General features: G+C 38.7%; 1 protein-coding gene and 1 long non-coding RNA gene across 13 annotated transcripts in view; one reads left to right on the top strand and one right to left on the bottom strand.

The window, feature by feature from the left end:
* LOC117048315 overlaps window positions 1-11,454 on the top strand; it is a 58,930-nt gene extending 47,476 nt beyond the window's left edge. The window contains exon 2 of the long non-coding RNA XR_004426830.1: window positions 11,372-11,454. This is a non-coding gene — a long non-coding RNA (uncharacterized LOC117048315). The remainder of the gene's footprint in view (window positions 1-11,371) is intronic.
* Window positions 1-14,433, bottom strand: part of DAB1 (DAB adaptor protein 1) — a 561,275-nt gene that overhangs the window by 22,837 nt on the left and 524,005 nt on the right. For 8 of the 12 annotated variants that reach the window (XM_033152001.1, XM_033152013.1, XM_033152007.1 and 5 more), the window contains 4 exons: window positions 13,568-13,687; window positions 12,972-13,010; window positions 11,346-11,411; window positions 10,227-10,286 (listed from right to left, as the gene is read on the bottom strand). In XM_033152001.1, coding sequence (XP_033007892.1) covers window positions 10,227-10,286; window positions 11,346-11,411; window positions 12,972-13,010; window positions 13,568-13,687 — 285 coding nt within the window. The remainder of the gene's footprint in view (window positions 1-10,226; window positions 10,287-11,345; window positions 11,412-12,971; window positions 13,011-13,567; window positions 13,688-14,433) is intronic. The other 4 variants (XM_033152011.1, XM_033152008.1, XM_033152012.1 and 1 more) reach the window with 2 other exon arrangements.

The following is a 14,433-nucleotide window of genomic DNA, read 5'->3' as shown; positions in this document are numbered from 1 at the left end:
TTCTCAGGAATCATTTATTCCTGGCATTAAGTCTCCTTTGTGCACCCACTGTTAATATTAGCAAATGCTCTGTGGGAGGCCTCCAAGCCTTAGAATAGTTTATTAAGCAATTAATGAAGTTTTTAATTCTTAAAATCTTTGCAGCAGGAAACGTTTGAGCAAATCATATAAAAAAAAAAATCACTGTCTTGACCTAATGGATAGAGATGCTGCTTCAAAAATCTAATAAAGTAGTTAATTGCTTTGTCTCTCATCTCAATAATGCATTATTAAAAAGCCTTCTCAAAACTGACACATCTCAAAAATGCAAGCTCTGGAAGCTGAGAACAAGGCTGTCTAGTCTCTATTGTAAATCATTCCTGAGCTGCCAGGGGACTCCCACATTGGTGTGTGTGTGTTTGATTTGAAACTGCCTGAAGAAGTGCTCTGCTGGCTTAGGCCAGTGGCTCATTTAGTCCAGCATTGTCTTCTCACAGTTTCTTACTAGATGCCTAGGAGAAGCCCACGAGCAGGACATGAGCACAACAGCATTCCCAGCAACTAGTATCCAGAGGTATACTCCCCTCCACAATGGACATGGAACACAGCTTTGTCTAATCCTTTTTTAAGACAGTGAATTTTGGTGGCTATGCACTGCATGAAGAAATACTTCCTCTTATCTGTTCTGAATCTTCCAACATTTAGCTTCATTAGATGACCCTGGGTTCTAATATTATGACAGAAAATTTCCTCTAGTCACTTTCTCAACACAATGCATAATTTTCTACACCTCTATCTTGTTTTACCCTTACCTTTGCTCTAAACTAAATAGCCCCAAATGTTGTAAGGCTTTTGAAAGTACAAGTACACTGTGACTACTGGATAGCCCCTATCCATATGCTTAGTGACACTCTCAACAAATCCTAAAAGGATGGTTAAGACTTGCAGAAGCTATGCTGGTTGTTCTTCAGCAAGGCTTCTTCATCGCCTTGCTTGGTAATTCTAGCATTAATAATGCTTTCCACCAGCTTTCCTGGAACAGATGTTAATCTAACCAGATTGTAATTTCCCAGAAAACCCCATCACCACCTGACCTCTTTGTAAAAATTGGTCTTACATTGGCAACTTTCTCCAGCACAGATGAGCTTAGGGACAAGTTGCACTTTTTTATTTTCTTCATTGAAGGTCAGCATTTTCACATTTAAGTGAAATTAGTCCTGGGTGTCCTCTGGACCCAATTTCATTATATATTGTCGATATTACTTTTTATTTTTGTTTAGAATATATAAGATGTTTATATGACTTAATTTTTGCCTGTGTTAATGGCTAAACCCAAACAGTATCACTATGCTTTGTTTCAAGGCCCACAAAGTAGGAACTGAATCCATAGTTTGGAGCTGGTTTATGAATCTTAGCTTGCTTTAACCACAGTTTGTTGTTACTTCTGAACATAGGTTGGTGAGGGCTGCTTAGAAAGTTCTCATTAGTGCAGTGAGTGTTATGAGTGAAGTGTGTTATCTTGTTCTTAGTTTCCTTTGTATTCCTCACACAGTTTTCAAATTCATCACTTCCAGATGAATGTCTAGGTTAGGTCAGCTAGCCACTGCTAATTATTTTCAAACTGTAGCTTAATGTATTTATAAGCAAGTGTTCGCATTAAAATCTTTCGACGTTGAACACAATTCATTCAAGGAACATTAAGCATTCCACCTCACTTGTTGACTAGTTTCAAAAAAAGAACTTAGATAATCAAAATGTGTATTGAGCCATTTAAGTTTATTCTACTCAACTTGATTTTTGTAGTCAAGGTAAGTCAAAACTCCTCTGTGATGTGTTTGTTTACCTTTAAATAGGAATCTCATTAAATAGTATGATTTACAACAACACAACAAACACCCAGAAATCTTTGTAATGCCTTTCCTGACTTAATTCCCTAAGGCTGTTTGACTCAACTAGGCATTTATGTGCACCTCATGAAATGCTACCTTATCATAATTTTATATAGCTTATTTGTTTGTTTTTTAATAAAAAACGACTAAAGGATTGTTAGGCTACAGTCCTACCATTATAAATTTTAGCAGCACTTAGGCATGGCATAACTTTTGACTTGGTTGCAGCCAATTTATCTGTATTTGGCCAGATAATGTGAGTGAATAAGATAGCAAGCTTATTTAAATGGGTAAAATACAAGCGCAGACTAAGCTACAAGGTAAGGTGGGGATAATACTCCGAAATCAATGGAAAACATGTTAAAATGCAGGCATTTTAGAGGAAATGCAATCTGGTTTTTATGAAAGTTATTTGGAAACAAGCAAGAACAAACTTCCAGGCTGCAAGCCTATGGTCCCATGGGGGATGCCCAAGGGATATAGGATTTGTCAGATCTTCCTTTCCAATGGTGGAAACACCCTCTGTATTGTGGAAAGGCATCTGTACCCAGTGCCCTTCCAATGTTGGAGGCATGTCATGAGATGCTCCACAATCCTGACACATCATTCAAACAGGAAGCATAGTAGCATAGCATAGGAAAAACACATCTCTCCCTTCTTCTGCCTTGCTGGAATGAGCCCAGCACACACACACACACACACACCCTTTTGCCTACCCTTTATGCCACTTTAGTCAAGAGGTGGCCTGCTTAAACACGATACCTGATTGTTGACCCCTAGTTCTATGAATCTCATTACACAGAACATTATGCAAATATAAAAAAACTCAAATCCAAAACAAAAGTGTAATGCTTGCTGTAAACGTTAACAGCTATATGGTATTGTTAATTATCTGTTTAGAGATTTCAAGAATGGAAGCTTGTTTTTTCCTCCTCCTAGAAACAGTTCATTGGTTGACGAGAAAGGGTAGTCTTACTGCAAATACATACATATAAATATGCAAGCATAGACACGCCTCTTACAAAGTTGAGCCACATTATTCATGTCCATGAGAGCAGACACAGCATGCTTGCCAGTGTAATTTATATTCAACATGGACTAGTAGACCCCAGGATTTATGTTATGGAGAATGAAAATGTCTTCTTACTTTACAGGTTGCACCCACAGTAAAACTTGCCCTTCTTTGGCAATGCTGCTGGGAAAGATCAATTTTGTTTTGCAAGACCTCAGAAGTTGAGGAGAGAGGGAGCAGGGAACCCTATGCCTATTTAACTAAGGTGGGATTTGATGAGAGAGGGGACCAGTGAATGTGGGTTGGGTCACTGATGACTGAGGTAAGGAGAAAATATTGAGGAATAAGACAATTGTGCTGCTTTCAGACACTTTACTGAGGTGAAATAATTATCACCATCATTTTCACCATCATTAGCTTTCTCTTTTGTTTACCTTCTGCTACATGCCCTGTAGCCGAGTCATTTCTATAGGTTAAATCTAGGTCATTTGAGCTCCTTCCAGTGCCATATTTTTTCCTGAGCAATGTTAGCATGGGAACAAGTCATGCCATGGCCTCCTCCCTTTGGCCAACATCTTTTGATATTACAGGAGTGGCATGGGAGGGGCTGCAGTAACTTGTGTTGTACTAAAGTAACATCAAAAGAGGTGCTTCCAATCAGTCCAATAATGTAAAGGGGGGGGGGAGTTTAGCTGTTTTGTTTGAAAGCATTAAAATTTAAAAAGTGATTCGTGAAGCATTTCCTCTGTTTGTATAGACTGTTCGTTACAGGAATCAACTTGATTATTTATTTTCCCATTCTAGTGGCATGATCCAATATCCCACATGCAGAACCTTTCCACCCTCATCAATGAAAGAAATAAAAACAAAACAACCCAGTCTCTGTACATATGGATATTCTCATGGTGCATGTAGATCATTTCTGTAGCCTTGGAAGTCAAGGAAAATTTTTCCCTGCACAAACTGAGATCTCCATGTATATTGCATTTGCTCCATCACATCCCAAATCTGTATATGCTGTGTAGTCTGGGGTAAAATTGTTGTGTAACCTATTAACACATTTTCAATAGGTAAGTTAAGCATTTTTTGTTGTTGTGGACTTCCTGAAATATTTGAGAAGGTATAAGTAAGAGTAAAGGGGACTGTAATGGGATATGACCACTCAAATGGGTCACCTTGTCAAACCTAGCCAAAGAGTGCAATTACATTAGAACACGCTATCTATCAGTTAGTCTTATGCAGAGAACCATGTGTCCTTTGGGACAGCAAATAATATTGTAGGCTGGGTTCTCACCAACTAGCTGCTCCCACCAACCCACCCACCCACATTACACAGACAGGCTTCTCTGATCTACAGCTTTCATTGGTGGAAGAAACAAGCAAACAATCAATTCATAATTATAATTCACCATAGGTGCAATTTACTAGGAAGTTCTCCAGCAAAATCCCCAATGAATAGGAATGATTCAAGACCAGAACAACACTCTTACATAGAAGTAAATTTGCATGGGAGAACTTCATGATAGGATGTGGCAATCATATACGTAGCAGATCCCAATTCCAGGATGTGCTATATTCATATCTGGTGATCTAAAGATTTAATATTAAAGACAGCTAAAATTTGTATCTGACAAATTAGCACAAGTTCAGAAGAAGCTAACAGCTTGCAGACCACCACCACCACCCCCCCATTTTCAGAAAGAAAGAAAGAAAATATTCTAAAGAGCTGGAGTTAGAACAAGCAGAATACCACTTTGAGATTCAGAAATGCCATATTCAAATTGAGAGGATGTATTACATTTTATGAAACATTGGCATAACATTTTCCTCACATTTAAGATTTTGCCAGACCTTGTTATCTTATGCTTTTTCAGGATAAAATAAAGGGGAATTCTCTATTTAATTCCTTAGACTTAACTTAATGAGAATACATTTTATCTTGCATTAAACTGACAAATGTTTCCCTAAACTGGCAGGAAAACTCTTTTTCAAATCCTGTAATAGTTTGCAACTCACAAAAACAAGAGCGGCTATTTAACAAAGTACCATTGTTCTCTACTGAAGAGCTGAAGGTATAAAGTTTCTGAGTGAACATGCTTGGTGGGATGGGAGATCATGTGAATTATAGCTAAACACATTGATTTAAGATTAACCCCCCCCCTTCAAAAAAAGGGAAAAGGCTCTTGGTAATTTTTTTTTTGCTAGAACCCCCTCAACAAAAGGAGACAAAAACTACTCCATCAGTGTTGGGACAACATGGGAAGGCAGAAACAGGCTCTCCCCACTCTCTGGGATATCAACAATGTTTCAGGCCATGTGCAGACAGTGGGAGAAATGTTTGCTTCCCTGTAATGTGGCATCTGTTAGTTTTAAAGGAGTTTATGCACACAGCAGTACACAGTTTTCCAAGAGGGAAAAGCATACTTCCTCTGCTACAGATGCTCTGCATCACATCCCTACACCTCTGCTTGCAACATGCTTTTGAGCTAGCTATTTGAGATGGTTGGAAAGCAGCCTTCATCACTTTTCTAGCGGTATGGGAAATGGTGGAAACAAATTAACATAAAAAACAAACTGTACATTTTCAAGGAGAACTTGGATAAAGCTACAATTTTAATTATGTTTTTGGAATATTAATACAGTCATACCTCGAGTTGCGTACGCTCCATATTGCATACGTTCGACTTACGGACCTCTGTGACCCGGAAGTCCTCCCAGGAGTGTGCACAATGCGCAAGTGCACATAAACATTCTGCACACTTCGTGCACGTGCAGAAGTGCAAAAATGCACAAACTTCCAGGTTTTTTGGTTTTTTCCCCAGGGCGTTTGTGCTAAGCACGCCCGTGTTACATAGCGCGATCCGGAACGGATTGCGTGCGTAACACGGGGGACCACTGTAGAGGAAAGATGCTTGCATCTTTCTGTTTCAGTGTATCTGAAGAAGTGTGCATGCACACGAAAGCTCATACCAAGAACAAACTTAGTTGGTCTCTAAGGTTTTACTGGAATTGCAACATAGCTGGGATTCTGCAGTACCCTTTCTTTTCTCCCTTGGTGTAAAAGGAGGCTTCCCTGGATTGTTATATGATGTTTGGACATGTGCCCTCTTCACACACCCCAAATTGGTGAGGATTATAGGACAGGAATTCATTCAGAACCAGGAGAGGAATAATTGGTGGATCATTCCAATAGGAAATATTGCACTAATCAGTGATAATTGCTCCGGGAGATGTGACTATGCATTTTGATAAAAGATTTTTAAAAAATCATCTATTATTTTCCAATATTGTGGCATTTATAGCCCTGATATTCCTGTACTTTGAAAAAGTATCAAGTGAGGATTTATTGTTGAAACACACTGACAACATGATGCTCCAAGCAGAAAGTTAAAGAGGATTCGCACATCACAATAAACACAGGACAGAAGTGATGAGTTCTCCTGTTCTGAGACATGCATTCAGATTTACCCTACGCACCAATGTATTCATGCTATATTTGTCCCTACCCAATCTACACTATTTTTTCTTATTGGTAAGATAGAAATGTGAAGACAAAGGTAATTTTTGCTTTGAAGGAGCAAAACTTGAAAATCAAAACTTACTGTGACCCTAGAAATTCAGTGAAGGAACATATTATGTAAGACATATTAATGTTTCCAGTGAAATTTCTATAGCTGAGAAGTATTTCATTCATAAAGACATCTTCATTTCACATCTGCTATCTAGCAAATACTATATATGCTCAAGGAAAAAATAAATGCAACATGAATGTGATTATAAAATGTTTGGATGGAATTGTGGAAATAGGTCTCCTGCCTTGCTTAAGCAAGCTGCACACATTGCTGGAGGGCAGTGCCTGCAGATGCTCCCCCGAATGCCATCTGGATACTACTTTTGAATCCAAGGTACGAGAAAAACATACCAAGGTACATTTAATAATACGACAGGGCAGTAAGGCTCGTCAAATGCACACAACTTACAGAGATATGTGCATTGCTAGATACAACCTAAAAACATTCCATGAAAACATATAGAGCATGACACAAAGTTGAAGACAGCAGCAGCTGCATGTTGACTGCTTACAAATGCTTCTGCTACAATGGTGCAATTTCTGCACTGAGACAAACACTTTTCACCTTTGCTACTCAAGCTTTGCCATTTATGATCACCAGAGTTCCCCTGATAAATTGTACTAATATCAAGACAAACAAATAAACTATTATTCTAGCCCTACAAGTGCATCTGTAACATCGGGTTCATTCTGTATCTCTTGCTGGGTGAAACATCTACACACACACACACACACACACACACACCAAACACCATCCTTATTTTAAATAAACTAATTTTTAAAAAATCATTTTCAAGTAGATCACTTTCTCCTGGTCAGTTAAAACCCTCTTTAGTATATAGATTTGGTATCTTCTCTGTGGAAGCCCACTACAAACTACTGGCATTTTCAGTCAGTTTCTTATTAGAAAACATGGATTTAAGAGTTGAACATCCAGTGGATACAGAAATCTAAACCTGGATAAATTATCAGAACTATGGTTTAAACTTAAATTTCACTGGTTAAATCTACTTAAACATTTTGTAGGCCATGATCCAGTAGAAGCTTCCATTCATTAATTTCAATGGGGCTTGTGCAAGAAAGCTTCTGTTGGATTTTGATCCAAATGCTAAGAGAGTAGTTAAGGGTTAGTCTTACTTACTAAAAGCAAGTATGAGATTAAATTTAATGATCTGCTTTGAATTATACATATAGGGGAAATCTCAAAATAGTGAGTGGTTCCTGTTCATGCAACAGGGCATCTGCTTTTCCTTCTTCATCCTGCAGCCCTATGCATGCCCCCCCCTCCAAAAGAACTGCCCTGGAAACTCTGGATGGGGACCCACTGTTGCCCAGATGGATTTCCACTGCACAAGTGAGAAGACATCACTGGATCTAAACACATCTGTGTGTAAGCAATCCTGGCTAGTCTTTTGCAACCAAGCAAACAAATGTAACATTAAAATTCAGGATGCTTAGAAATGAAACATGAACAGATTGTTCTTATTGGTCCCAATTTAAGCTCAAAATTTGTGAAGCTCATGTGTTAACCATGATAACACTAGTGTTCTGAGCACTACTATTCCTCGCTGAGCTTCTAATATGAGATACAAAGAGATTCAGTATATTTCATTGCGAACACCAACCCTGACATTCACAAACCTTCACCTGATTATTGTGAGTCATCGGATATTAAGGAGAATCCATGGAATTACTGACTTGCTAGCCATACTGAGTTTTCCTCCAGAATCTTTAGTATCCAAATTGGCTTTCGTATTTGCATTAGTAAAAATATTTTTGTGACTTGTAGCTCTGAGTAACCACTTGTACACCTACATACATCCATGCACATATATTTGTATATTTTAACAAATGTGAATAACTACTATTATTTCTACTACTGCTGTATAAGAATGCAACAGAAACACAGCTTAAGTGGAATAAATATTTCCGAAAGCCTACACCCATTCAAATCATAACTGATGTGGGCTGAGTCTTAATATCCTGATTTGCAAACAGATGACACCTACTCTGCCCAGGGATACATGACTAATCAATGGCAGGCAACGGGGGATTGTGGAAATGCGGTAGGGATACATCTTTATATAGCACTGTGATGAGTTGTTTGAAAGCCTTCATAAAATTGTAAACAGATAGTTTGGACATGTTGATGGGAAGATTAGGTTTTATTGTGACTTGAGTGACAGGCTTAGTGAAGGGTATTTACGGTTTGCCTCCTGTTGCTAAAAACACCATGACAAGCAGAACCTGACATGTGTGCATAATGGGAAGGCTTTGGGGGGAAAATTATAAGAAAAAGAGCTCATTAAGAAGCTTGTATTTCAGTAAGCTTCATTTTCACATGCTGAGAAAACTGCAGCATTGGGGAGCCACACAAGGCATGGAAGATCTGCAATTTGGCAAAGGCTGCTTTACTTTGACTTTGCTCACATTCATTCCCAAAAGACTAAGTGGGAAGCTCTGTCCAAAAGTGGCAGGGAGGACTGGTCAACATCAATATCAAAATAGGAAGGAAGGAAAGTCATAATGTGGTCCAGCATTCATACTCAGCAGAGACACCAAATTAATTTTGCAGAATACAAATGTGTGTAGCTGTTATACACAATTTATCTTCACTCTCCAATTTCTACCCAGCAGATTAATTATGATGTCCATATGCAGCAGGAGAACAGGAAAATAGCCTTGCCAAGGCTGCTTTCCCCAAAATGAAAATGAACTGTCTTACATCAGCCACAGTGTTATAAAGTACAGTGAATTAGAAAGAGGAGAGAATAAGGAAACACTTCTCTGTTGTTAAAGTCATTTAGCCAAAGTCATTTAGACATTCATGTGGGCAAGGTTTACTATTAATAAAGTAAGTGTCCATGGATATCTAAATCAGATAGAGGCACACTGGATAATACGGGCACAGAAATTGAATTTTAGAGCGCTGTCTAATAGAGAAAGCAATAAATGGGGGGGGGGGGGTTTGAAGGCAACTGTCTTAAAGACAAAGATGGGTGTGTATAAAGAGAACATTAAAACCAATGAGTGGTTGAATAAGATATTGATTTTAATGTGTGCTTTATTTAAAGAACTGCTGGATACCTGCCTACTCTTCTCTGTGCCTCTTGCACACTGGTGAGAAGAGAGAAAAATCCTGTTCTTTGCACACTAATGGAGAATTACTGATCTGTTTTGCTTCTCAACAATGCTGTAGCTAAGTCCTTGTTCCCAGGATATGGAACCAGCCTTGGAGTAGACCTGACAGGAGGGTATTCTCCCTCTGGGGTACTTTTAGGGTTGGCTCTTGGCTTTGTGATTTGACACCAACTTCACCCCCCCCCATTTTTCCTATGTTTAGTGTTTGTTAGAATGCAATATATAAAGTAGTGGGGGACAATGAGAAATTTTAGCGTATGGATATGTAAATTGTCTTTGTTTTCCCTAGTGTGTGCGCTACCAAAGCGATCTAGATGCATTGCAAAATCTGCTATGGTAACTCTGCCACATGAGGGCCTGCATTACTCTGCTCACCAACCTCCCTGTGATTCCCCGCAGAGCAACCCATAGAGCTTTTTCTTCCCATCCCATGAAACTACAAAAGCTCACTTTCCCTTGGGCCTCTTGGGTTTTTATTCATGGAAACCCAGAACTTTGATGTGGCACTACAAAACCTGCAATGGAGGCTGCACAACGACAGCCTTACATTTTTATGTATACAGGAAGACAAACCTGTGAGTGTTGAAGAACTATTGAAAACTTGTTACTCCTGCTTTGAATGGCATATACTTACACTTACAGGTTGACTTTTTGGCACATCATAAACACCTTCCTTCTTTTGGCTAGTAGGAACCTGCAGTAATAAATAAAAATGTAGTTAGGATTAAGGTAAACACAAATATTGAGAGGTGTAGTTGGTAGCTTGAAGAGTGATATGCATGATCCCGCGCTTGTGCAAAACCAATACTTTCTTATTGTAGTGAAACAGACAGATTACCATAGCCAGAGACAGTCCTCAGAACCCAGGTACACCACACCATAATTCCCATTTCAGAGATCATGGTCATATGGTTTTCCCCAACAGGCCCAGCTCTCTGGAAAGATACCCATTTATCCAACTGGCACTCCTGCCAAATAGCCAATTGAAGTAAACAAAACCAACAAAATATATACCCCTCAGAAATGAGCTAAAACTTCTTCAAGCAGTTGATTTTAATTTACAGTATATATCTAGGCTTTGAGCATCTACTGGTTAAAATATCAATTTCAGATCCATATTTGTAACACTTGATCAATTTCACCTTTTAAAACAGTAATTTTGTGCTTCCCAATGCTCATGCTAATGGTCTTGTACATTTTGGAAGGTAATGAGTGATCTAGACACAACATCTCACCAAGCAACACCCTCACCATATCAGAAGCAGCAAGTAGTAGTTTACAGTTGTGAGTGACTAAATTTACAACACAAGCCAAAGCTTGGTTTTCAGCCAGTTACTGTTGCTTCTTCGAGAGGGCTGACAATGAGCTACTTTATACCACTCAAATATAGATTTGTTAATGGGGAGAATACTTAGTTTAGAGCTGAAAAGTTTGTAGTCAATATACAATAGGTTAACACAAATGTGTCCAACACAAATTAAACTATTTTTTTCCTATGTTATACACAATATTCAGGGTAAAGCTTTCAAGGCAATATAAATAATATATACAGTACCAACATAAAAAGGCTGGGGGGGGGGAAACAAGTTATTAGAGAAATCACACCATACAAATTATATCTGTACTTGCATGAGTATGAAATGGTACACATGTCATTGGAATAAATGAAAATGCTTAAAAGGAACTTTGGTCTATGGAATGTGCTTGACTGACTGCTGGAGGCAATGAGAACACAGATGGAGCAATTCTATACCTGATAAATGTTTTCTTCTGTTTCAGGCTCACGGATTGGCTCATGTCCAGCCTCAAACACAATGTACTATTACATCAGCAGCAAAGGAGGAAAGGTCAAAGATGAATCAGAAAAGAAAAAAAGGCAATTTGGAACTTCAGAAGAAATAACCATAGACAAGCAGTAAAGAAGCAGGTTCAAAGTCCAGGCTGGCTTAGGAGCAATTGACTTTTGCTGAAAGGCATATCATGCCAACCTTCTTTTATGGAAGAGAAATAAAGCAGAAATGGAACTTTGCTAATTGTCATTTGACAAGTTTCCTGCTGTTTTCCCACCAGAGATACAACCAAAGGCTCAATTCTGTTCCCACAGCAGCTACTGGGAATTTTTACTGTGGACTTCTGTGGGATCATAAAGGCTGCCCTGGGCTGCTGAGGGTACTTTTAATCTGTATGAGGGAAGGAGGGAGAATTAGCAAGTGCAATGAGTTAAATTTCAGCTTCAAGTTTGTAATAGGGGGCTAATTTCTATACTACATTTGAGTAGTAACATTATTATTATTATTATTAATTGAATTTATATGCCGCCCTATACCCGGAGGTCTCAGGGCGGTTCCATAGTCATCAAGATCAGTTATGAACAAGTGTTTATTTTTGATGGTGAAATTTATTAAAGGAAGTGCCAATTTGCAAGAAACAAAAAGTTGACTATAATTGTCACCTTCTTAAATTAGTAGCAGGGAAATCTGGCTCACAGCACTGGTCTCAATGTGGCTATTCCCCGCAACCCACAGCCACCTGCCCCACACAGGTGTTGTAAGGTCACAACAGAACAATGGGAAGTTTAAAGTGAGCTTCTGGTTTTTCTTTTTGCAAGTGGGGCTCATCGTCATGGCTTATCAGCTAAGCAGCACTGAAAAGAAGCCCCGGTAGAATCAGCTGCAGCTGAGGAGTCTTACTTCTACCTTTTTGAAGCGGTTTGCATTCAAACCGCTTTATAAAATGCAGCTAGCCTATTTGCAAGGGCACTCCCAGCACCAGTGGCTTTGCTTCAAATGGCTTCCTAAAAGGGAGCTCTGTTTTAGGAAGCAGTCTGAAATGCAGCGCCAAAGGCATAGCCTTTTCCTATGGCCTTCTGGGCTCATTGATTTTTTTCCTTTATTCTCCCCATGTGTATCCCCCAACAACAATACCCCACACACCCCTCAGTTTGTCTCCCATTCTTGGGGTGTTTTTTGAGGATGGGAGGGCTTTGATCCACTGTTTCTTGCAGCATGCCACCCCCAGTGCCCCATCTCTACTGTCAGTGGGACAACAGCTACAGACCCTCCCATAGCTTCACTGAGGAGGCATATAAGTTTGATTGCCCTCTCCAAGGAGGCAGACCTGAAAAATCCCTTGGCCTCAGAATGTCCTCCCGGGTACTAAAAGATTGCAGCGTTACTATAATACATTTGGGATTTAATATTAAGAATACTACTTATAAATCAGTGTTTTGAAGATATTTTATAATTTTATAGCTGACTTATTAGACACCTAAATTATATTTCTTTTGGGTTTTTTTTAGCACTGTCACTCAACTTATAAAAGCTAAATCACATCCTTAACTTTTTCTGAAACTCTGTTTTTATGACGCTTCAGAAATTACCTGGTAAACAGGATCTTCTACATCTTCCTCCAAAATTGTCTATCGCAAAGAAAGTAGAAGATAAGAGACAAAAAGGAAAGAACGTGAACAGCAGATGTACAAGAGCCAAATATTGAGGAAAGAGATTGCACATTGTTCAGTAAAGGACTAGATATCTACTCAACCTTGCATTGCATATATGAAGGCGCACATTAAGAAGGAATACTCTGAAATTCTTCCAGTTTTAAATATCACAAATTAAATATTCATGCAACCATTTCGTATGTCTACTGTGCTCTGTTTGTTATTCTCAATCACTGCCAAATTGTATTATGGCACTACTGATAACAGCAATATTCACAGACAGCAGTGGAACCTGTAAATCTTCTATCCACTGAAAATAGTAACCAGTTACCAGTGCTCAGCATCATAAGACCCACCCATTTAATAGTATGGGTAAGAGAATAAGTTTGCATGATTAAAACTTCCTGATTTCTGTGGCAAAGGATCGGTTTTATTCTTTGTTCCTAGGATGTCTTAGCACAACAGCCCCAAATTCTCAGTAGTTGCTTTCTCACTTCATCAGTGTACACTTCTATTAAAAAATAATTAGATACCTGATACACTGCTTGTTCACACTGTTTATCTTTTTGTGCCTTTTTTTCCAGCTCTTCCCTTTGTTTCAATTCATAAATGAGTTGAAAGAGGTCTCGCAAATCCAGAATTACAGGCTCCGCCTACATAAAACAAATTAAGAGTATTTCAATAATATGGGAAAGAAGAGTAGCAAGCAAAATGTGACCTTTCCTAATGAAACAGCTGGTCTTAAAAACACTTTTATTTAGTAACAGTATAATGGATTCATTTAGATGCATCAATGGATTCTTATACTCTTACTTGCGAGTAAACCATTTAAATTATTACATTGAAATTAGTGTTAGTGCTGAAGTATGAAATCATCTGATCCATATAATGAATTTGTATAGTTTGTAATGTTTGGCTGTAATGCAAACTTGGCAACATTTCTGCTTGAAGTTCTTCTCTGGCTTCAAACATTAAGAGATTCTGCTCATGCTCTGTTAATGATCATTAGGCCATGTCAAGACAAGACCAGCTGATTTGTAAGCACTTGGGCAGAAGTCCTTTAACGTTAGCCCTTTATTCTCAGTGTCATTGTCATTGATCAATGTGAAATTATGTGACCTACAAAGCCAGTTGCTTTGTTGATGCATTAACATGTTATCAAATTTTAATTTCCTCACTGCTAATGAAACTATCATTGTTTCCTGGAATTACATGACCGGTCAACCCAACTGAAGTGAGTGTCTTCTCTGTTTAGGTCAATTCTCTTCATGGCTTCTTGAGAATAGTTTATGTTGTTGTTGCTCCCCATCCAAATCCCTCTCTTGCTCCTATGTGCATGTATTTGGGTGCACACAGTGAGTGAACTTCAAAGCAACTCTCTATCATGGCTAGTGCTGTC

This window comes from Lacerta agilis, chromosome 6 (genome assembly GCF_009819535.1).
Source record: "Lacerta agilis isolate rLacAgi1 chromosome 6, rLacAgi1.pri, whole genome shotgun sequence".
NCBI classification, from domain to species: domain Eukaryota; kingdom Metazoa; phylum Chordata; class Lepidosauria; order Squamata; family Lacertidae; genus Lacerta; species Lacerta agilis.
This window is presented reverse-complemented; position numbering and strand designations above follow the sequence as displayed.